We start from the raw sequence: 23,160 nt of genomic DNA on the forward strand, positions 1-23,160 counted from the left end.
GCTCTTTTTTTTTTTAAGGAAAAGGAAAACCAGAAAATCTGAAGAACAGTGAATCGCCTAACAAACATACAGATTAGGGGTGTAAATCACTGGTTTCATCATGATATGATATTGTATCAATTCTTTGGACAATGATACGATATGTGCCGATATTACAAAGTCTGCCATGATACGATTTCAATACGTAACACAATCGATTACAGAAGAAGCTGCCAACACTTCTTTTTTTTGCTTTTGGTCATAGAAAATAAAAACAACATATAAATAATGTAAGTAACCATAACTGCTCAAGTGCAGTAAAGTTTACTTGAAACTGACTCCACTAACACACATAAACAGCACATGGGATCAGTTAACCTTCAGGGCGTTCTGCTGAAGAAGTATTTTCATTTGTAAACCATCATCTTTTCCTAAAACTTCAGGAATATCTGGCTTCAAGCCCGGGAGGCAAACTTCTCCAAACAGCCTTAAAACACAGAGTAACAACAAGGTCATTTAACAAAAGTATCAAATTCAGCTCAATAATAACTGTCAAGGTTCATGGACAAAACAACTGTTTTTTGCTTGTGACCCATCATTAGCTCAAGCATGTTTACATTGCATAAATAGTGGCTAGCGGCTTAACAGATTACATGTAATGTTATTTTTTTTCTTATTAAGTGTTGGTTTAAGTCGCTGCATCTCCCGACAGAACAGCACATTTGAATATCAGTCTGCATGGGCATTTTTTCAGCTGAACATTGTTGAAACAGAGCAGCTAATGTTGCTGTAGTGAGAAGTTAGCGGAGTGAGATGCACGTCCAGGCAGGAAAAGTTACGTCATGTTTTATCCCCTAACGGCATTGTTAACATACAGCATGTGCTTTGCTTGTTGACCCTTTTCCTAAATCGAAAATATTTCCACACTGCTGATTTGTTCCTTGGCAGCACGGTGGTGTGGTGGTTAGCACTGTTGCCTCACAGCAAGAGGGTTCCTGGAGCCCTTCTATGCGGAGTTTGCATGTTCTCCCCATCCTGGAGCCCTTCTATGCGGAGTTTGCATGTTCTCCCCATGTCAATGTCGGTTTTCTCCGGGTATACTCCGGCTTCTTCCCACAGTCCAAAGACATGCAGATTGGGGATAGATTAATTGGTGACTCTAAATTGTCCATAGGTGTGAATGTGAGTGTGAATAGTTTTAAACTAAACTATTCAACTACAACAGCATAAACAAATTCCTGAAATTCAGTTATGACTTTTAGTTTAAGCGTGCCACCCCTTTTTAAAACTTCTGGGAGCACCACTGGTTTCAGACAAAACAAGCAGCTTGAATATTTCTCACTGGACTCTTACACCTAGTGACGGCCATTTTTCACTAATAAAACATGACATTTTAAACACCAATCAATTAATTGCGAGGACAATCCGCAGCGTAATCGAGAGAGTAATCAAAATACTAATGATCAGCTGCAGCCCTATTTTCACATCCAGCTTCGCTCTGGTCTGTTTGTTTGAAAAACCTGACTTCTTCAAACTGACTCATATTTATACATTTATGCCGCATCATGAATTATTAAAACGTTAGGTCTGCTGTTACCGCAACAACCTAATTCCCCAGTGGAGATGAATCAAAATGCATAAATACTAGAAAACATTTATATATTCTAGAGACTTAAGACTTCAGTGTACACATCTGTATATGAGTCATGTCTACTCTTATTACTCTTTACTGTATATTATTAACATCTATATCCTAAAATATGACATTTGATCGTTGTCGTCTTGTTTAATAAAACCAAAGAGAAGCAGAAAAAAACTATTGTCATACAAAATATGTAAATAAAAGCAGCCAGGCAAGTGAACGCACCATTAGCTGTATCAACATTAACATGTGCCGGGTGACTAACAGGTGATTTCTGTTTTGCCCGTGACCACTGTCACATCAGCCGGCTCGTCCTGGCTGCTCAGGCCATATAAAATAAGTGGCCCCAGGGAGTGGTCACTTTAGCAGCTTGCAGTGTGAAGGTATGATTAAACTGGCGGCGAGTCATCGGGATGCAGGCGGCGGTTTTTCACACGCATCGGGGGACACTCGTACTGAGGTACAGACGTGCCTCGACTCCTCTCTGCAGCATTGTGGAGAGCAGCTCCAGCGTGGTGGAACCGAGCAGATGGTGAACGTATGCGGCGCTCATGCATGTCATCATCACCTTCATTAGCTGAAGGTGACATATGACATCATCTGGCCCGCGTGCATTATGGGGGCCAGAAAGAGTTGTTTGCTTCTTTTTCTTCTTTTTATTGCTGCGTGGTTCAAGGTTGTTGATGGGAGGTATTGTGAGTAATCACATTCTCCCCCCCTCCTCACACACACACACCTTCCGCCAGCTCCTCAAGCCTCCCCCATTCCCACCACCTCCCAGCATTAAGGTAAATAAGGGCTTCCAGCAGAGAGCCAATGAGCACGGGCCACTGAGCAGAGATGCATGTTTGTGTTGCCTTCCTCCCAGGACCCTGCTCGTTTATCTTGGCTGTCAGGTAAAGGGCAGACTCAGAGAAGGTGAAACTTTCTTTTTTTTTTTTTTTTTTTTTTTTTTAATAAGGCCGGCTCCGTTTCCATAGAAACTGCAGGACAACATTACAGGGACAATGATAAGAGAGCAAATTCTGGTCTCAGGGCATCCCGCAGTGTGCCACATTGTTGTTGGAGACATTTGTGTTTACGTCAGAGGAATGAAAGAGCTATTTAGATTTATTCTCAGGGAGCCTCCAGACTCAGACCCTTTTTACTGTGGGAGGTGAGATTAATGAGAGCATATTCACACCTCGCTTTCAGCTTAGGTCAGGAGCTAAAAGGTAGTTTCCACTTATAAAGAGGCGTTAAGTCTTCTGTGGGTACAATCTCCCTTATGAAGACACAAAGATCTCCAAAGATCGTGATGTTATTTTCTAATAAGAATCTGATTGCAATGTTTGAAGAATATACGGGAGATAACTGGTTGCAACTTTTTTGGGGGGGAGGTAATAAATAATAAAATGCTTGACAACATAGAAGTTGTCTTCTAAAACTGTCAATATTGCAAATGCGAGCTACCTACGCGTACAGAAAATTCTCCGGGCTGAAAGTGCATAAAGAAGAAACAAATTGCACAGGTAATGAATACTTAATGACTACCACATTTTTCACTTTGTGGCAGTAAATGGGGAGGCATGTTTAGTTAACAAATGAGTGGAGAATCAAAGGAAACAGAAGGTACCACACGCATTGTCAAAAGCCTGCAGCCGTGAGATAAACCAAGACAATGATACAAAGATACCAGAGTCTTTGTTTCCAGCCACACTCCTGCGAGAGTGAAATTAAGTCTCCTCTGGAGCAGAACTCAACATGGATATGGTCCACGTGTAGCCATAAAGTTGATATGAAATAAGGAGCCCTCGATAAGACAGCACAAAACTCTAATTCATGTGCAGACATGCAGCAAAGTGTTGGATTCAACATTAGAGCATTTTGTCCTGATATTATGATTGTCTCAGTAACAGAGAAAGATACTTAGGGGAACGCAGAGCTAACTCTCCATGCACAAAGCAAAACAAGAAAGGAAGTATCAGGAGCTTTATTGGAGACGTCCATTACTAAAATTGCTCTATTAGTCTATTGTTTACTGGTCTGTGGTGCAGGACTGTTCCTGCTAAGAACTGTGGGAACCAGCCTTTGTTATCAAAACAATATTGCCGTGTCCTTGTGATTAAATCACGTTTTTGTCAGCACCTCCGATTCCTTAACAGGCTTTTATGACGATCCCGCTCACACAGAGGGTTTTTCCTCACCACGGACGCACTACCTCTGCTCCCTCTTTATGAGCATTAACTTCACATTTTTTCCAACTCTTTGTTCCCCGTTTTTCAGCAGCCTCTGATTTATATCTGAGGTAAAGAGGAAGAGTGCTCCGCGGGGACCGAGTGTGTGTGCTTGATGCTAGATGGAAGCGGGGCCGATATCACACACGAGGGTGAGGGTGTGTGCTCTGACAGCTCATCAGTGGACAATAAGGCCTTGGCTGTTAATGTCCTGCTACCTGGCATGCTGCAGGGTCACAATCTGCTCCAGATGCTGGAGGCAGGCATCCAACTCGTGGTGGTGGTGGTGGTGGTGGAGAGGGAGAGGGAGGGTGGGGGGTATGTGCTGGAGAAGCAAAAGGGAGTGGGCTCACTGAAAAATGAATGGGACTGGATGGACACACACATACATGCACCACCTACAAGCAGCCAACTCGGAATTTACTGTCTCTTCTGCACAGTGGTCTCGCTGGCAGTTACTGTAGCAGCATCAGGGATAATATCTGAGCACAAATAAATGAAATCTCTCTTTTCCAGAGAGCTAGATTGAAAATTTATCTGTGCAGAGCAATCATGCATATTTCGAGAACAGTAGGGGGGGAGGGGGGAGCTAAAGCAGACAGAGACACGCACACATCTATACGCGCATACAAGAGGGACTTATGAACTCAATTTAGTCAGCCAGACAGAGTTCTTGATTCTGTCACTTGGGATAATCGTCAGGATGTGGTACTCTGACCGAGCCCCTGCGTCTAAACCCAGGCAGGATATAAGGTCATGTTGGAGTGGAACTCTAGCCATGCAGCACCCAGACCTCAAGTGCTCCAGTGGTTTTGTGGTTATCTGCAGTAGCCAGCTGTCGCAATACAGAGGAGCACTTCAAGAACGTCCCCTCTCCTCTTCCTCTGCCTCTCGTCTTTCTCTCCACTCCCTCAATCAAAACTGTCCAATCAGCCCACCCATCTCCGTCCTCCTCTCTTTTGTCTACTGTGTAAATCTGTGAACTGTTTGTTGGTGTTTGCAGCAAAAGATTAAGACCTAGAAGGAGTCAAAACAAAACTATTATGGTTGACGTTAGGAGCCCGAGTACTATGACAAGACACTAAATTACCCAGTTTGTTCCCAGACAGGAAAAGAGAGGAAGAACCTCAGCTATATTTGTATTCAACTTTATGAACCAGCCTTTGAGGTACTGGGGATTCGATACCACATTCATTTCAAGTTGTTGTTTTTTTTCACAGGATGGAGGGAAACAACTCTCTTACTTTCTCGCATGAGAGTGACTAAGAGGACAGCTATGCATAATATATTTGACAGCGCATGTTTAAAAGGTTATTCCTTTCCGTTCAAAATTAGGTCAGTTCATCACTGCAAACGAATGCAGGAGGAGGCGGTGAGACTTGATGTTCTGCAGTGTGTCTGTTTATCACTTAAATTTGGTTTTATGTCTGTCACTGTCAGGGACAACATGGATAAGAACCACCACTCCACCGCATACATCATCAAAACTGATGCAGAGAGGAGGAGTGGAGTGATCAGCAAGCTGGCGTGTTTTCTGGTGTGTGTGCGTTTGTAACCCCAAAGTGCAGAGCTCCACCTGCTGGTCAAAGAGAGCTACAGCAGAAGTAAGGATTTACAACTGCAGTGATCACAGTCATTTTACTGAGCAGGACGCCACAGCGTTGCCAGCAGGTTTATTAATGGACGAATAGTGCGCATTAATATGAGCACTGAGCAAAAATAACCAGCTGCGATTTTATGTTTATTAGAGGGGGAGCTCTCACTATATGCACATTGTATGAGGTACAAGATAATTCTTCTTAACTTTTGTGTATTCTTGAAACTGGCTTTACTTCCTCATTTTGTGCTGTATGTGTTAAAATAATAATGACAGCAAAATAAACCTTTTTTTACCTTTAAATATTTTATTCTGATATTTTCCTCTCCCAAAAACTGGGCCTGCACATACGACAAAGGTGACAAATGACAGAAATAACAGTAAAGCATATTTATATCACTACATAAGGAGATATTTCATGTTTTATAGTGTAACTACCTGTCACACCTCCGATGGATAAACTGCTCTAATAAACTGCAGTTCACTATTTGTCATATGGATCACTGCAAATTTATTATGTTGATTTGTTCTGTACGACATCTATTGCACATCTGTCCGTCCTGGAAGAGGGATCCCTCCTCAGTTACTCTTCCTGAGGTTTCCACCGTTTTTTGGGGGAGTTTTCCTTATCTGCTGTGAGGGTCCAAGGACAGAGGGATGTCGTATGCTGTAAAACCCTCTGAGGCAAATTGTGATTTGTGATACTGGGCTTTATAAATAAAACTGAATTGGAAAATTGAAATTCGAACAAACTTATTTCGGACTTGGGAGAGCAGTGCTGCGTAAAAAGTGCTGTCAACACCAGAAACAGACACACACATACAGCTGCGTTCTGTCACCACTCAAACTGAAGTAATGCATCATTTTCTGAAGTGGACTTCTGGAAACAAAAATCATGTTTGTAAGCAAGACGTCAAGAACCATTAAGCTTAATTGATCTTTTTTTCTTCCCCCAGCTATGAAACAGGGGTGGGGCCCTAACTGAACTTTAGGGTTAATGTACTTGCTATATTTCAGGGGGTCGGTAGTTATAGTTCACTTTTTATTAGTTTCCATATTAGTTTTAGTTTTTATATCATTATTATAATATGGGGAATATTTGTCAGAGATAAAATTTAAGAAGTTAGGAAAGCACTCTGCCTTTGCCCAAAATGTAAATCAGCAGAGGGCACCGTGGGCCACCTCTTGGTCTCGCCCCCTGCTAAACAAGTTCTGGTCCGATATTTTTTAAGTGCTTTCAGAAGAATACAACTGTGACATCACACCAGACCCACGCTGTTAGTATGTATTTTTACATCTCCACTGACCAATGGATACTAGGTCAGGACCCCCTTGGGATCATGTTCCTACTGGCGTCAGAAGTGCTAGGCTTACTGATGAACGGACAAGTTAGACTAATTTTAGTTGGCCCAAGGTCAAGTCAAATGTGTCAGAGCACCATTTTAGGTAACAGTATACGTGCCACCATCCTATATAAGCTGTGTCTCTCTCTGTTCACAATCATCACATAGCTTCTGCATGTAGCCATGTTGATCCGAGCTAATAAAACATGCGTTAAGAAAGAACTCTGTGATCGACCTCATCCTTGAATTCTCCAGATCATTACAGAAACACCTACTCTCACACGCACTGCCATCCACCCGACATCAACAAAAGCAACAAAAGACAATACAATACGACATGGTGGTGGCAAAAATAATATTTTAACTTGTTGAAAAACTGAGGATGTGACTTCTTTAAAGACCTGGTTGGCAGAAATCACCAACTTGTTACACATGGAGAGAGTCAGATACAGTGTTTCCCTCAGCTCTGTAATCTTTGATTAAACGTGGCAGCCATTCATGTCCTGTTTATCGAGAATGGCCCAAGTGTTTGCATGTGTGTATAGATACTTGTTCATAATGGGCTGGACAAACAAGATTTGTGTACTAGTACTGTATGGGTATGTACAGACATCCATTCTGTAGAGGGTGACTCTGAAAATCTAAAACTAAAATATAAAAAAAAAGGGTGACTCTGAAAATCTAAAACTAAAATATAAAAAAAAAACGACTCACAGTCACGTAAACATCCCAGTTACGATAAACATACACACCAGCGCCTCGTAAACATCCCAGTTACGATAAACATACACACCAGCGCCTCGTCATGCTTGTTGTATTGACACATTTGATCAAGTTGCAAAGACTAAAACCTCATTAGTTTCCTGTATATGTTCATTTATTTGAGTTAGTTTTTTGTCAGTACACAGTTAGTTTTCATTTTATTCTAGTTTTTATTTTTATTTCGGTTGACTAAAATGATTTACATGTAGGTTTAGTTTTTAGTTTCCTAAAAACCATGGCAGGGCATCACAAGGTAGATCTCAGTGGTCATGAGATGAAAAACAGCGTAGGAAAACAAAACAATATATTTCTGCAACACTCAAAGATTCATGCAAATTACTGAATAATTTTACCTCCAAATTACTGACACAAATCAATCCAGGGAAGGAAATATTACTGTTACTGTTGGCGAACAACTCCGCGACACACACAGCCTGTGCTGAGGGGCCACAAATAGACTTCCGTTTTAAGGGGTCACAAGCGAAAAAAGTTGAGGAGTGAAGATATATTTCATTATTCAACACATGCTGTCCCCTGATGGGAGCGCCATGTGGGTTTCGCAGTGAGGCTCAGACATCCCTCAAATGAGGAAGCATGTTCTCCGTGCAGCCTGACCTAAGCTCTTGATGCTTCTTCAGTGGATTCCTATTAGCAGAGCTTAAAAGCTGTCATTTCAGTTAAGCCAAGGCAAATCACCTGCGCTTCACATCTAACGGGGGGATGGAAGCCAAAATGAGACAAATGACGAAACAGGCAAATGACGAAACACCCTAATGAGGAGCAGAAAAGAATAGATCGGAGCGAAACAGAGCAGCGAGACCTTCGTTTAAAGCATCAATCCTTTGCTCTGCTAACTGGCCACACATTGAGTAGAGGTCTGTGCTACGACTCCGGGGCTCTTATTACCATGTGATTAACCTCTTCAGGATTAGGCGGGCAGCAAAGAGACACGGCAAAGGTCAAAGGTCAGTGTTGAGACAGCCACTCCAGCATGAAGGGTGGCCTATTAAACAAAAGGCCACGCTCAATTCTGCCGGCCTGTCCTCAAGCATCTTTTCCATGTAGCATTCAACCCGCAGTACTCACCCCTACCGTGTTAAATTCCAACAGCATGCAAGGTCAGTTGCCTTATTATCGTAAAAATAAAGAAAACTGTTGTACTCAATTAGAAAAAGGCTCTTTGGAAATATAAACACGCCGCCAAACACCTGGTGTGTGTTGGCAGCCGTGAGACAGACTGCAGGTGGGGATGAATTAAAGGGACTCTACACCGGAGGAGGTAATCATGAATAACACATCACACTCTCGTACACGTCGAAGCTGCGGCTTTTTAGCACTGCTATAACTCCTGGTTGTTGTCGCTCATTGTCAGGGAGAAAAGAATATAATAAAATACGTTCCAAAATAAATGTGCTGCCTCGTACACGCTCACATATTAGGTTTTTAAGATTGGGTGTCAAACTGAATTAGAAAGTAAATGTGTGGCAACTAAAAGGGAATGAGGATCACTGTAATCCCTCAGCTAATGCAATTTTATCTTTGTCAGACTGTTATTCCAGCACAGAAACAAAGAGAAAATGGTAGCCTCTGTGTGTGTGTGTGTGTGTGTGTGTGTGTGTGTGTGTGTGTGCGTGCGTGCGTGCAGCTCATGGCAGTCTGGCATTCCTTCAGTGTGTGTGTATCCATGACGGATGGGGAAAGCATGTGGGAATGTGTTAACCTTTCTGCCCGGACAGGGACAGCGCCTCCATCCATGGAGGATCACCATCACTTCCACAGTTTGAGGGATGTTTCACTCTTTTATTTTTTTTATCTCACTGTCCACTGACATAAATCACCACTTTTTAATCAGTCACCGTGACGAACATTACGACGTAACACCCCACCCCTCTCCAACCTTCATACATTTTTTTTTTGATACGACCATGATTTCTGGTTCTAGCATCCTTAAACGTGTTTAAAGTCAATATTTTCATACTAACAAGGGATCACATGAGCACGTTTATGTGAGAGCGGTTGCTCAGAGTGATGAATCCACAGAGAAATATCACTCAGCCACCCTCAGCTCTGCCGAGCTTTTTAGCATCTTTAACTTAATTGCTTTTATGGCCCGTAACTTTACTGTTTTGGTTCACTCTCACCGCTCTCATCAGTGTTCATCTAAGCCGCAGCAGGCAGCTGTTTCCAGTGAGAAAGAAAACACACACACACACACACAAACACACTGTACACTACCTGCTCAGCACTGAGCTGCAGACAGACACAGTTAGAGACTAGCTGGTGAACACAGAGGAGTGTTTAGCAGATAAAGAGTCAGATATTTATCTTTGTGGTGAGGACAGACCAAAACAAAGCTAAAAGAGAGGTAATATTAGATGCATCAGGTGGGCACAAACTCAATTCCAAATTAATGTTCCTCCATATCTGTTTAGCCTATAATCTGCTGCATGTTTTAGCTGTTGCATTTATGGTTTAGTTGAGGGTTTCCAGTGTGTCATCCAACAGCGTGTGGCCAAATCAGCTGCCTCTCAGCTCAAGGACAGAGACTTTCCCCACGGGAGAATAAAAGACTGCAGCACACGGATCAATTTACAGCATTTAATGACAGGGGAAACTCCCACTGGTGGATTTACTATCAAGTGGATTTGAAATCCTGTTCAACCAATTATCCAGTGAGAACTGCTCACCTGTTGTAGGTTGACCATTGTAGGTTGACCATATATGTGTGTGTGTGTGTGTGTGTGTGTGTGTGTGTGTGTACCTGTTTTGTCTTTGCTCTCTTTGACACTGATGAAGACAAAGTGCGTTTATGGCTTGTTTCCGCTGCCCCCCGTGTGGCCACAAAAATCAATTCTTGCAGGTTTCATAAAAGACGCCAAATCTGAATCGTTTCTCAACACAAGCAACAACACAACAGGCGAAAATACAGACACACATCTTCCTTTTAAACTCATATGGAGATGCTGTATTTAGGATGCATTGAATGTAGTGCATATCACGCACCACCAGAGGTCAGTGTCTACTGTTGAAAGAGGCAGCTGAGCTGGTGATCATGGTGACTGCCACTGACTGGGATAACTTCACAGGACTGTAAACAACTGGATTATATTTTCACAACTAACTCAGTGAATTAATAGTTTATTTTTGATCAAACCAGAGCTGGTGATTGTTGGAGCAGTTGACTAACTAACTAGATGACTAACCAGACTAAATAAGACGTTTTTTGTGAGTTTTGTTTTTGTCGAGTTTGAATGATATGTGTTTTATAATGAGTCAACAAGGCAATTAAGCTAACGTCATTCTTTGTTCAGTGAAAGAGGAAAAAAAAAATTTTCTGTTCAATAAGGAAAATAGGTGTGAGAATGTTACCTTTCTTTCCTTTGCTAGTGCCACACACAACTACCATCACATATGGTATACCCCAGTAAAATAACAGCCCAAGCTTACCAAACATTGGCCCTCATTTATCAATCTATTTTCTAAACCAGTGTAGATCCAAGTTTAGAAATCATCTTACAAGAGGGCTCACAAGTGATCCATGAAACACTCGTATCTCGCCAGTCACAGCATAGGAATGATAAGGTGTTCATATATCGGCTGAAAACAATCATCATTTACATATCCTGCCTCAATAAATTCTTGGTTTAGAGGCCTCGCACTGATACGGGGAGATGTAATACAGCCAAGAAGAGAAAGTTCTCTGAGCTAGAAATGGAAAGGCTGATGTCCCAGGTCAAATTTAACCAACTGGTTCTATCTGGCAGCCTGAGAAGTGGCATCAAAGGAAGTCGGAAAAATGCAGTATGGAAAAAAATCACTGCTGCGGTCAACAGTGCTACCACAGCAGCTCATTCTCATGGTGACGGCCAGTGACTGGGATAACTTTACAGGACTGTAAACAACTGGCTAGAAGCAGCAGCAATTACAGGTTTATTTTGACCACATCAGTGTTAGTGATTGTTGACTAAAAAACTAAATGATTAACAAGACCAACTGAGACAGTGAGTTTTGTTTCTGTTGAGTTTGAATGACGGGTGTTTTATGATGAGTCAACAAGGCAATTAAGCAAACGTGAGTTCAGTAAAAAGAGAAACTTGGGCTGGTGTACGGTGGTATTTTTAAACGTGGCAGCTGAAAACGATCTTCATTTACATATCCCGCCTCAATATATCCTTTCATTCTTTTCATTTACCCCTTGAGTTTACAACATGGAGAGATGTAGCATTACTAATAAGAGAAACTTCTCTGAGCTGGAAACGGAAACGCTGACGTCCCAGGTCAAATTAAACCACCTGGTTCGATCTGGAGTATGGAAAGAAATCACTGCTGCGGTCAACAGTGCTACAGTGGACGATTGGCTTCAAGGTTGGAATATTTTAATCTATACATCCATGATATGTACAGACCTATGGCCTACACATAATAATAATAATAATATAGCCTCATTAGAATATGCATATAAAAGCTGACCCAGACTGAGGAACATGCGGACAAGCGTATTGGGTCTCCTTTCATTTTGGGCATAACAGGTGGCCAAGAAGACTAGTAAAAATTAAATCACCTTGGCTACTAGTGTTTAAATAATCACACTGTTGCAGGCTTTATTTCTTTCTTTTTATTGGTGTTTTAATAATAAATTATATAAACATGCTAAGGTCTTCGAAAAATGTCTACAATCAGGCTTCCACCTCACCATCTGTGTCGACATTTTCCTGTCTCCAAAACGTTCGTAAGCATGGGTCAAAGTTTATCCCATCAGGTCTGTTTTATAGATCTCAACTTCTCCGTGGGAAGTGGCGTACACCTCTTTCAGGCCTGGTTTTGTGCTTACACAATGTTTATAAATGAAACCCCTGATGTGAGATTAGATCAGACTCTGCTCACGTCCATTGATAAATGCTGAGCTTTCTGTGGAAATGACCAAACACTCAGTTTCGAGGGCCAATAACTCTTAAAATGTAGCATTAAATCAGTAAATACTTGGTTAATTATTACTTACACGGTATTAGACATCAGCTTTTGGTACTTAGACATATATCTAAGGGTACCAAAACAGCATTAAGGTGTGATCTCCAGTCATTTGCTCTGCAGGTATTGTAAATTGGATCTTTTTTCCCTGTTATTTAGCATCATTCACATTCTGCTGTGAGCGTAATTATACCTCACCAGCTTCAATTCAATGCGGAGACTCAGTGTGAGATTATTTCAGGTGAAATTAGCTGTCACAAAAGAAGACAAAACTGTTAATAAGCCATAATACTAATCAGAAAATTTAACATCCAATCTCTTTTTTCTCTCCCCCCGTCCTAGTATGAATGTGTAAGCGAGGGACAAACCAGAAAGAGACAGAGAGAAAGAATGTGTTTACCAAATCTCCCCTGAAGCGAGACCCCATCATCTACATTCACACAGACACTGAGATGAAAGCAGCTTGTGTTCTTCCTCTATGATCTTATCTGATTGTTCTTTATCTTTTTGTTTACCAGGGACCCAGATGAGGACGTGCATTAAATCTCCCTTCAATCTCAGGCTCATGTTTTCTTTGTGTGCGTGTGTGTGTGTGTGTGCGTGTGTGTGCATGTGCGTGTGTATGTGTGTGAGCACATGTTCGTCCTTTTTTATTAAATAAGACAAAGCTCTGGTGCAACTCACTACTTCTTTAAGGCCATAAAACAATCCGTGCCAGCACACACAAAGAGCTGTTATAAAAGGTATCCACACACATTCAAATGTACAGTTACACACACACACACACACACACACACACACACACACACACAGAGCAACTGAACCAATCGTTTAAGGTCTCGGAGGCCTCGATAAGCTTCTGTAAATCAGCCACCATCCGGCAGTGAGTTTTATTCCCCTCTCTCTCAGTGGATGTTGGGTTATGACCCGTAGGCAGGAGGTTATTTATTGCTTTTGTCTCAACTTGTGTTGACTCCCAGCCACTCATCTATGGTTCTAGGCTAATAGAAAGCAGCACAGGGTTGTAGATCTGCAGGAAGCCCGCTAAGCTGCAGGGACTCGGCTCGATAGTCTCCTCAGAGCCTCGTCTCCCCAGATTCTTAATGTCTCCCAATTCCTCAGCTTTCTTCCTCTGCTGTTTTTTTGGTAATGACCGAACCAAAATGAGAACCTGTGAGTGAACCTGGGGTGAACGAGTCCCTATAAATAAGTGTTAGCGTGAATGAGGAAAAAGAGGAAGGAGGGTTAGAGAGCTGAGAGAAGCCCGCAGACCATAAACATTTCCCAGAGGCTGCTGGCAGAGATGATAGACAGCCTGCAGCCTGCTGGCCTGCCTCTTTCTCCAGCACATAAGAAACATCTCTATTCTCAGAGATGGCTGGCTCCTTTGTAATGGAAACTTGAGGTGTTATGTTGGAAAATAACAAAAGATGAAAAGCGTAAATTGTCAATGCCAGAATGAAACTTAACCTTGATACTCTGTCTCCATAGTAATGCCATTCTTGATAAGCAACAGCCGACCACACATTCTTCAGACGTCTGCAAATCTCGCCGATTGCTAAGAAGGCTGTGAAAAACCTTTTCCCCCTTTTCCACCCTCCTCCTTTTCTTACCTTCACACAGCAGCTGTGAAACGATCTCAACAAGGCTGTCATCCTTTACAATGGGCCGTCTAACCCGAGCTGGCAACTACAACATCACCGTAGTTTGAAATACGGGTCCACTTGCCATTTCTACAGTGCTGACAGCGGCTGACAGTTAAGAGGAACAACCACAGACTGAGGATAAATGAGGGGGTCCTTGAGTGATGACAGCGCGGGTAAGATGGAGAGCTGTGATGTAATGGAGACAAGGCCGCTGACTGATACTCTGAAAGAGGCCAGTTTGCCTGCTCCGGTTCACAACCATTCATATCCGAGATCTATGTCTGTGAGCACGAACGGTCAATAGATGCATTCTACAACGGGGTCAGCTTGTTTGTGTGGGCGGTGTGTATGTGACGGGTGTGTGTATTAGACCAGGGTCAAACAGTGTACAAATGGCCTCAAGCCAGGATCACAGAGTGAGATATCTGAAAACCCGTACCTTCATACAAACTAAAACCATTTCTCGACCTGAATATGTTTTATTGCTGGATTCATCCATTTGTCGGAATGATGGCTTCTCATCAGTCAGGTCTGACCGCACATTTAGGCAAAGAGCTGCACGCTCTCACAATTTTACCTCGGTAGAATTTCTTAAAATTACATCTACTCCTTATTCTTCATTGAAAAAATGTCCAAAATCTATTCATTTTTAAAATATTGTTAATTTTAAGAAGACAAAGGAGTTGGAGCGCTGCTGGGTCTTTGTATTAGTCACATACAGGTGCTCTGCTGGACATGTGACGTATAAGTTGCAGACTGGACTGGGATTGGCGTCAAGACTGATTTTAAAAAACCCTACTCGTATGTAGACGTCTTAAATGAATACTTCACCTGCAAAATGACCATTTGTCTATTAATTACTCGCCGGGTGTTACCTTGAACCCGTGAAGAAAACGTAGTTTTTCTTGCTTACCTCCATGGCAAACGAAGAATCCAAAAAGGTGAATATTCTTCATGACTTTTTAAGTCATAAGGGACCATATTTCAAAACAGCAAAACTTCAGGGTATAAAACACAAGTTTCATTACGATACAATATCATATCAGTTCTTTGATATCAGCAAAAAGCATATTGTTGTCCACTCTGCCATGATATGATTTCGAATCAGTTCAATTCGGGGCCTAAAATCAATCTGACACAATGTCAGTAAATATCCTCATTGTCTTTTCCTCGCTGCTTGCCACTGTCTGCCTGGCACCAGGCTGCGAGCACTGTTTGAATGTTTAAGAAGAAATGTTGACACAGATGTCCCATAAGAATTTCAAAATAAAGGCATATCTTGAAGATGACGATATGTATCAATGTCTTCATTTTGCATCAATATTGGATCATTATCACTGAATCGATATATTGTTATACCCCTGGAAAATACAGCAAAACATCTGTTACTCACACAACTCGTGCAGTCTAATCCAAGTCTCATTTATTCAGTCGTATGCTTAGTGCTTTTAATTCTTATTTAACCAGTTAAGTTCCGTTGAGATAAACGTAGTGATGGCCAAATGAAGCCTCATGAAGCATTTTCTTTATTTTCTGAGCCCACTAGATGGCGCTTTTTGTTCATCAGAAGGTTGAAAGCACACACAACTGCCATTCTTTGAGCCTCTCTCTTTTAGCCATGAGTGCCATCTAGTGGGCTCAGAAAATAAAGAAAATGCTTCATGAGGCTTCATTTGGCCATCACTAGATAAACGATCTCTTTCACAAGGGAGACCTGGCCAAGACAGCAGCATACGAAAAAAGTTAGTCAGTCAACTACACAATAAAAAACACAAGAGATACATAGTAACATGTCAGTGTGGGTTTTCTCCAGATACTCCGTCTTCCTCCCACAGTCCAAAGACATGCAGGTTAATTAGTGACTCTAAATTGTCCGTAGGTGTGAATGTGAGTGTGAATGGTTGTCTGTCTCTATGTGTCAGCCCTGTGATAGTCTGGCGACCTGTCCAGAGTGTACCCTGCCTCTCGCCCAATGTCAGCTGGGATAGGCTCCAGCCCCTCCGCGACCTCTTACAGGATAAGCGGTTACAGGAAATTGATGGAAAACAGATGGGCTACTATGTTAAATATTTTTGAATATGAGTAGCATGCCCTAAGCACACCTGAGCAAGCGCGTGCATATGGGCACAGGTGTGCTACTCAATCGTGCATGAGACTGTTTGTACTGTCATTTAGAAATTGTATGTTTAGCAAAAATGCATGTGTTTGGGAAATACCGAGCACCTGACAGGATAAATGAGAATTGAATTAGACTGCACGAGTTTGTACACGGATATTTTGATACAATTTTGCTGTTGTTCAACACTTTAACATCAATTCATGAGGAATGTTCACCTTTTTTGGATTCTCCGTTCATTACCGTGGATACATGAGAGAAAAAGAAAGCTTTCTTTATGAACTAATATACAAATGGTCATTTTGTAGGTGAAGTACTCCTTTAAACTTTTAAAATTTAAGTAAGCACAAAAACAGTTCCCTCAGTCTTCTATTGTCAAACTCAAACACCTCCTTCTGCACAGTGAAGGTCAAACACCCACGCTAAGAAAGTGCACTCCAATATTTGCAAGGAAGTTCAGGGACTGCACAAATTAAACAACAGCAGTGTCATCTCTACTCTTTAACTTAGGTCAGATTTGGAGGGATGTGAAAAATATGTATTATTGCCTAAAGTCTGAAATTGATGTTTGAATTCTGTTCCTAAAAATGGAGCTGCATCATCTCAGTACCACATCGCTTAGCTGACATGTTAAATGAAATACTTAAATGATTAAAACTGGAGAGGTAACGTATGCAAATATAACACTGAATGTGTGTGTGTGTGTGTGTGTGTGTATCTGCATGTTGTCACGGAGATATGAACCAGTGACACACTATAAAATTATCAGTGACGAATATTGACACCATGTTGGTCTGAACAGATGGTAGACAAATCAAAGAAAACACCTGAGTAAATGGGTGAAAAAAAATGTTTCCATATAAACCATGAGGGGTCACTAAATGCTTTGAAGAATATTATGTTGTGGAGGCTCGCTGTGACTCAGACACATGATGGTGTTGTTTTTTGTTTACCCTCTACCTGTATTATAGACTGCTTTAAAAACAAACCTTTTCACAATGTCGGTTCCGTTCCAGCAGGACAGCCCGTCACCAGCGGCCAGCTCACTCACACACAACTGATCCGCCAGGCCGCCATAGTACGTGCGGTACAGACGCAGACTGTTCAGAAAGTCCCTGAAAAAACAGATAATTAACTTGATTAACAAAGTGTTTTACATATTAATTGTAGATCTAATGAACTAAGAGCAGAAAATGACTTCTGTCTATACACACATCTGGCATCTTTCACCCTCTTACCTCCTCCTGACAGCGAGCGAGTCCCCTGACACTCTGACAAGAGCTTTAAGAGGGATGGATTCTCTGCTGCTGCTGCCGCTGCTGCTGTGCTGGATGCTGACTGACTGCGCAGGCCTCCTGCTCGGTGGGCCACACAGTTTGTGCACCTATTACCCGATGAGACAGGCACAGATTTAAGTCTAAACACTGAGGGAGAAACATGCATTTTAAGGCTCGGCAAATTGTGCTGGTGCATGACAAATACGCCTTATTTTAGATGCTTGAGTGACAGCTGTTTATACTGAGGCCATTAGTGCAGCCAAGCCTATCATCTCCAATTTCTAAATGTACTGCATGTGGGACCTATCAAGCAGCAGTGACGCTAGACGGCCACTAGATAGAGCTGTGGTGTCTCTATCAGAGGAGGAAAGACACATCCTGTGGCAGTCATTTCACAAATAACCTGAACAAAGACAGACAGTTACATGTTATACTTCAGGGGTGGACTGTTGTAGATTACTGAAATTTAAAGGATAAAGACTTCTTGGTTGAGTGGATGAGTGTAAGCCTGAGGAGTGGCTGTTGACACCCTGGATTTGGCCTGAATCCTTCTTTGTCTGGAAGTAACTCTCCACACATATACCTATCTGACATGGAGCTGGCAGCTGGAATAGCAGTGTATCAGAATAAAAATCTCGTCAGGATTGACTGCTTTATATTCATTCTTCTTCTGTTCACTGGTGATACTGGTTTTCACCTCCCACAGAGCCCCAGTAAGGTTATCATCCGAAACAATACAAGGTCTTTCCTCAAAGATAATCTGACCTGTGCCGAGAGGCGGGGTCCGTTTTTCTGTGCGTGCCCGACAGCATCATGAAGCAGTGTGTGAACTCCCAGAAGCACTTGCTCCAAATCCTGAGGCCCGTGCATCCGTGCTGACAGGCCCTCTAACGAGCGAACAAACTCCCTCCAGTGGGTGTCAATCTCCGCCATGCTTGCCAAGCAGCCTCGCATCACGTTGAGGCAGTAACCCATGCACGGCTTGGACTGGGTTAAACCCTGTGGAGCAAATTATTTTGGGATCAGTGATGCCAGGAAAAAAAGGTTCATTAATTCAGATCGATGAACTACGAAGACGCGTGTCCATACCTGGCAGTGAGGACAGTAGTGCATCTTGAGCAGGGCCCGCCTGCATTCACGGCTCAGCTGTAAGTGGTCTGTGGTGTTGATGACTTCGATGCCGAGGTGCAGCGCCTGAAGGAGAAGCTTCCCAGAGACCCCAGAGCGGGCAATCTGATCAGCCAGGAGGCTGGGCGCCCCACCAAACGGTCTCACATCCCGGCTGGACGACCTTACACATTCGGCGTAGCCTGGCGATATGTCGCTGAGGCCTGGGTTGATAAGGTGATTGTAGACCAGCGGGAAGAGAGCTTCGAAGAATCGCTGCACCAAGTCATCAATGTTGAGCTCAGACCCCAGCAGGAAGAGACTAATGTCAGTGAAGAGTTCCTGCACAGGGCCCACGGCCTCGTCAGCCATGTTGCGGTACGACTCCTGGAGGACAACGTTCGTGTGATTCTCCGCCTGCCTCATCAGAGCCTCGAAGGTCTCTGTGAGAAGACAGCAGGAGAGAGAAAGATAAAGAGAGAATGACAAAAGATTAGAGACGACTGCAATTCATTCAACACATTATCATCTGTATCTTGACTTAAAGTAAAAGGGACAGTTCACACCAAAATCAAAAACTGTAGTGCTAATTATCGATCTAGATTGTTTTGGTGTGAGTTGCTGAGTGTTGGAGATATCAGCCGTACAGATGTCTGCCTTCTCTTGAATATAATGGAACTAGATGGCATTCGGCTTCAAGTGCTCAAAGCACCAAAAATGTCAATGTCTCTTTCCAGAAATCATGACCCAGTTACTTAAGATAATCCACAGACCTTGTTGTGAGCAGTTTCATGTAGGAACTATTTTGTTTCTATCAAACTACACCACGCAGAACCAAGCATGCATCTCCTATCTACTATCTGTACTAATTAACACTTCGATACTGCTAGCTCCACTGAGCTAGCTAACATTACAGCTCAGGTGAGGAGGACGCCACTGTTTATATCCCGTGGTGCCACATACACACGCCTCTCATCCATGAAACGATTGCACACTTCCCTCTAGACAGGTGTAGTTCAGTAGAAAGAAAATAGTTCCTACATGATACTGCTCAAAACCAGGTCTGTGGATCATCTTTTTTTTAACTTTATATTTATTGATTTTTCAATTATTTAGTATATTACACCTTCAGTTTACAACTCTGATACACGTCTTCAAACCAGCTGATTAAATAACCCCTCATTTCTCTTAAAGTCTGTCCATTTATCCCAGCGTTGAACGTGTGTCCTTGCTTTAGTCCTCAGGTGAAAGGCCAGTTTCTCCATGGAATATAGTTCCTCTACAATGTCCATCCACCTGTCCTGAGTAATCCCAAGTACACAACCTGTGGGTCCCTTGGGATCTTGGAACCTAAAGAATAATCCTATGCCAGAATGTTTGTGGTTTTATACATGACCAAAATATATGGGAGTGATTGGCATTTGCCTGCCCACAGAGTCTCCAGCAGTGTTGTCATTGTCTGTGGATGTTCTTGAGTAATCGGGTGATGATTTCTGGAAAGAGACATTGCTGTTGAATTTTTCATATGTATTTGCTTTGGTGCTTTGAGCACCACAAGCCGAGTGCCATCTAGTTCCATTATGTTTGAGAGAAGGCAGACATCTCCAACACTCTGCAGCTCACACCAAAACAAACTAGACAGATAACCAGCATTACAGGTAAGAGGAGAAATGCGCATTTTTGATTTGGGGTGAACTGTCCCTTTAAGTTGTTGCTGCCTGTTGAGAGCCAGAGATGCAAAGAGAAATAAAAGCTTACATATCCTCTAACTGGTAACACTACAGGCAGACACTACTGTGCTGTAATATGAACTGGGCTCCACACAATACAGTGTCCTTATAGAGCCTCTGCTTCCATTAGCCCAGAATGAAGAGAGTCTTCAGGGGTCCCAGCAGGAGCTCAAGCTCCCTGCGTCTTCCCGCAGAGGGAGCAGAGAACGTGTAGGGAAGCAATTTGTTCTCTAATCAAAAGCTGAGCTGACAAAGAAAAATAGAAAAAAAGTAGCTATAACACATCAGCGCTGAAGCTGCTGCAATATAATACGTACAGAGCTACAGTATATATTGTGTTTTAATAAACCAAATGCTTCCACCACATCAGTGTGAGGAGAGAAAGCCTCCTCGTGTCATGGGAGTTTTTGGAGTGAGAACAAGAAGGAGCAGATAAAACAGAGAGCTGAGGGAGGAGGAGGCACACGGGGTCAAGAGACTGAAATGAGGGAGAAGAAATGTGAAGGGAGAAGGGCGGGGAAGGAGAACAAGAATCTCTCAAATTAATTCCTCGGAGAATAAGCAATTATAATAATGTCAGTCCCATTTGCACACAACACACGTACGAGGCATCATGTCTGCCAACACACGTGCACAACATAACAGCTTTACAAGGATAAGATGCTCGCTTTCAAAAAGACATGCATTCGCTATCCTCAGCATATGATTTTACACCCACAAGTTTTGTTTTTTTTTATCACCATGAAAGTAAATGTCAAGCAAATTCTGCTAAGCTGCATTTGACACAAAAATCTGTCCACTCCTGATAAAACTTGTGTCTGAAGGAAACTAATACTCAGACCGCTGCATCAGGAGGCAAAGGCGTATCATGCTGTTGCTCTTTCGCCTGCCACAGCAGTGTGACCAAGCACTGTAAGCAATGTGTTTCTAAATGTGTGATTTCTCCCTCCTTGAAAATACCCTGGATTTCCAGGTATCAAAGTCAAGGATCATTAGAACCTTTGTGATCTTTAAGGACGATCATGAACATAAAGGATCTGTTATCCGTGGGGAACGGCCCACTGGTCCGACATCCCATTGGTTCGACATCCCATTGTTCCGACCATATTAAACCAATTGTTCGAAGTCCGTTCCAAAATCATCATGATGCCCTGTGGTTAAGGTCTGGTTAGGTTTAGGCACAAAAACCACTTGGTTAGGGTCAGGAAAAGATCATGGTGTGGGTTAAAATGAAAAAGAAAGTGACAAACACATAAGCCGTGAGCCTGCTCCGCCTCAAGCCTTTCCCAGCTGACCCAGAGCCGGTCGTGGGGCACCATACGCCCGCCGCAAGCCGTTCAGCACCGCGGACAGTCGGACTAATGGGATGTCGAATCAATGGGCTGTCGGACCAATGACATGGACCCTTATCCGTGAACTTTGCTTCTTCTCATTTTCTGTTTTACAAGATGTAAAGCATTTTTTTCTTTTCAACAAAATAATAAAAATAAAAACAAATTTCCACATAATTTTTCAAAATATATATTGAAGGTCCACTGTGTAGGATTTGTGGATATATTGGCCATTTCTATCTACATAGGGAGCGGGTCCTCGTACGTTGAAATCGCCATGTTGCACCGCCATGTTTCTGCAGTAGCCCAGAAAAGAAAACAGATAACCAAACACTGGCTCCAGATAGGGCCTTTCGTGTTTTTTTTGTGTTGTCCACCATAGTCAGCAACAACAGCATCAGAAAAGTGCAGATTTTTTAACACGCAACTGCTTTATTCAGTGTTTTTACCGGTTTAAATCACCGGGTCTGTTTGTTTTAGAGAGGAGGATACCTCTGTGGATAATTTACCTCCCAGTGAAGTGAAGTGAAAAGATGACAAAGGTGAGCACACACTAGCAGGTGCTTGGCTAGTGGCCTGTCTGTCTACTTTAGAATGAGCTGTTTATCTACATAGGGAACAGGTCCTCGTCAGCGGAGTCCACCATTTTGTGCCACAGTGCTTCTACAGCAGCGCAGAACTGACAAATCAAACACTGGCTCTAGACAGGGCCATTCACATTTTTGCGTTGTCCACCATAGTTAGCATAGTTAGCGACAAAAGCGTCAGAAAAGCACTGATTTTTCTTAACAAGCAGCAGCTTTATTATGTTTTTTTATTAGTTTAAATCACCTTTGCAGATTAATAAGCTTCTGGTAAAAAGCTCCTGAACGTCTGGATCAGAAAAAGGTGAGCACACACTAGCAGGTGCTGGGCTAGCGGCCTGTTTGAGCTGAACAGCATCGCAGAAACATGAAACTGCTTTATTCAGTGTTTGTAAGAGTTTAAATTACCTAGTCTGTTTGTTTTGGAGAGGAGAGATCTCTCAAGACAATTCAGCTCCTGGTAAAAACCTAAGCTTATTACTTGTCACCCGGCCTGACCTGGCTGACGCACTTTGCACGGTTGATGCCACAGCTTCCTTGGTTGTGTTGAGTTCAGACAACACACTGCAGGTTCCAGTTGCAGAATAATCATTGTATTTATTCACACCCGTCCATTTCTTTATCTTTCATTCAACCCGAACACACAGCACATTGCACACTGAAAAACCTTTTGCTCTTCAGCAACAACGTTGTTCCTACCTTTATACTCTAATGTTCAAAATGCCAGTAGAGTGCCACCCAGTGTACATACATAGTAAATACAATTAATGTCTGCAGAGTGAATGACACTTCTGGCTCTTACAAAAACTGAAGGAATTCTAACTGGGAGAAGTTTCTCACTTCTAGACACCACTGAATTCCC

At 42.5% G+C, this 23,160-nt stretch overlaps 1 protein-coding gene across 1 annotated transcript in view; it reads right to left on the reverse strand.

Moving 5' to 3' along the window:
* The window catches only part of gpc5a (glypican 5a), a 219,563-nt gene that overhangs the window by 152,361 nt on the left and 44,042 nt on the right, over window positions 1-23,160 (reverse strand). Inside the window, exons 3-6 of the mRNA XM_050049169.1 lie at window positions 18,636-19,096; window positions 18,312-18,545; window positions 17,508-17,653; window positions 17,259-17,384 (exon numbers count right to left, since the gene is read on the reverse strand). Coding sequence (XP_049905126.1) covers window positions 17,259-17,384; window positions 17,508-17,653; window positions 18,312-18,545; window positions 18,636-19,096 — 967 coding nt within the window. The remainder of the gene's footprint in view (window positions 1-17,258; window positions 17,385-17,507; window positions 17,654-18,311; window positions 18,546-18,635; window positions 19,097-23,160) is intronic.

The sequence above is a fragment of the Epinephelus moara genome, chromosome 1, assembly GCF_006386435.1.
Source record: "Epinephelus moara isolate mb chromosome 1, YSFRI_EMoa_1.0, whole genome shotgun sequence".
Lineage (NCBI taxonomy): Eukaryota > Metazoa > Chordata > Actinopteri > Perciformes > Serranidae > Epinephelus > Epinephelus moara.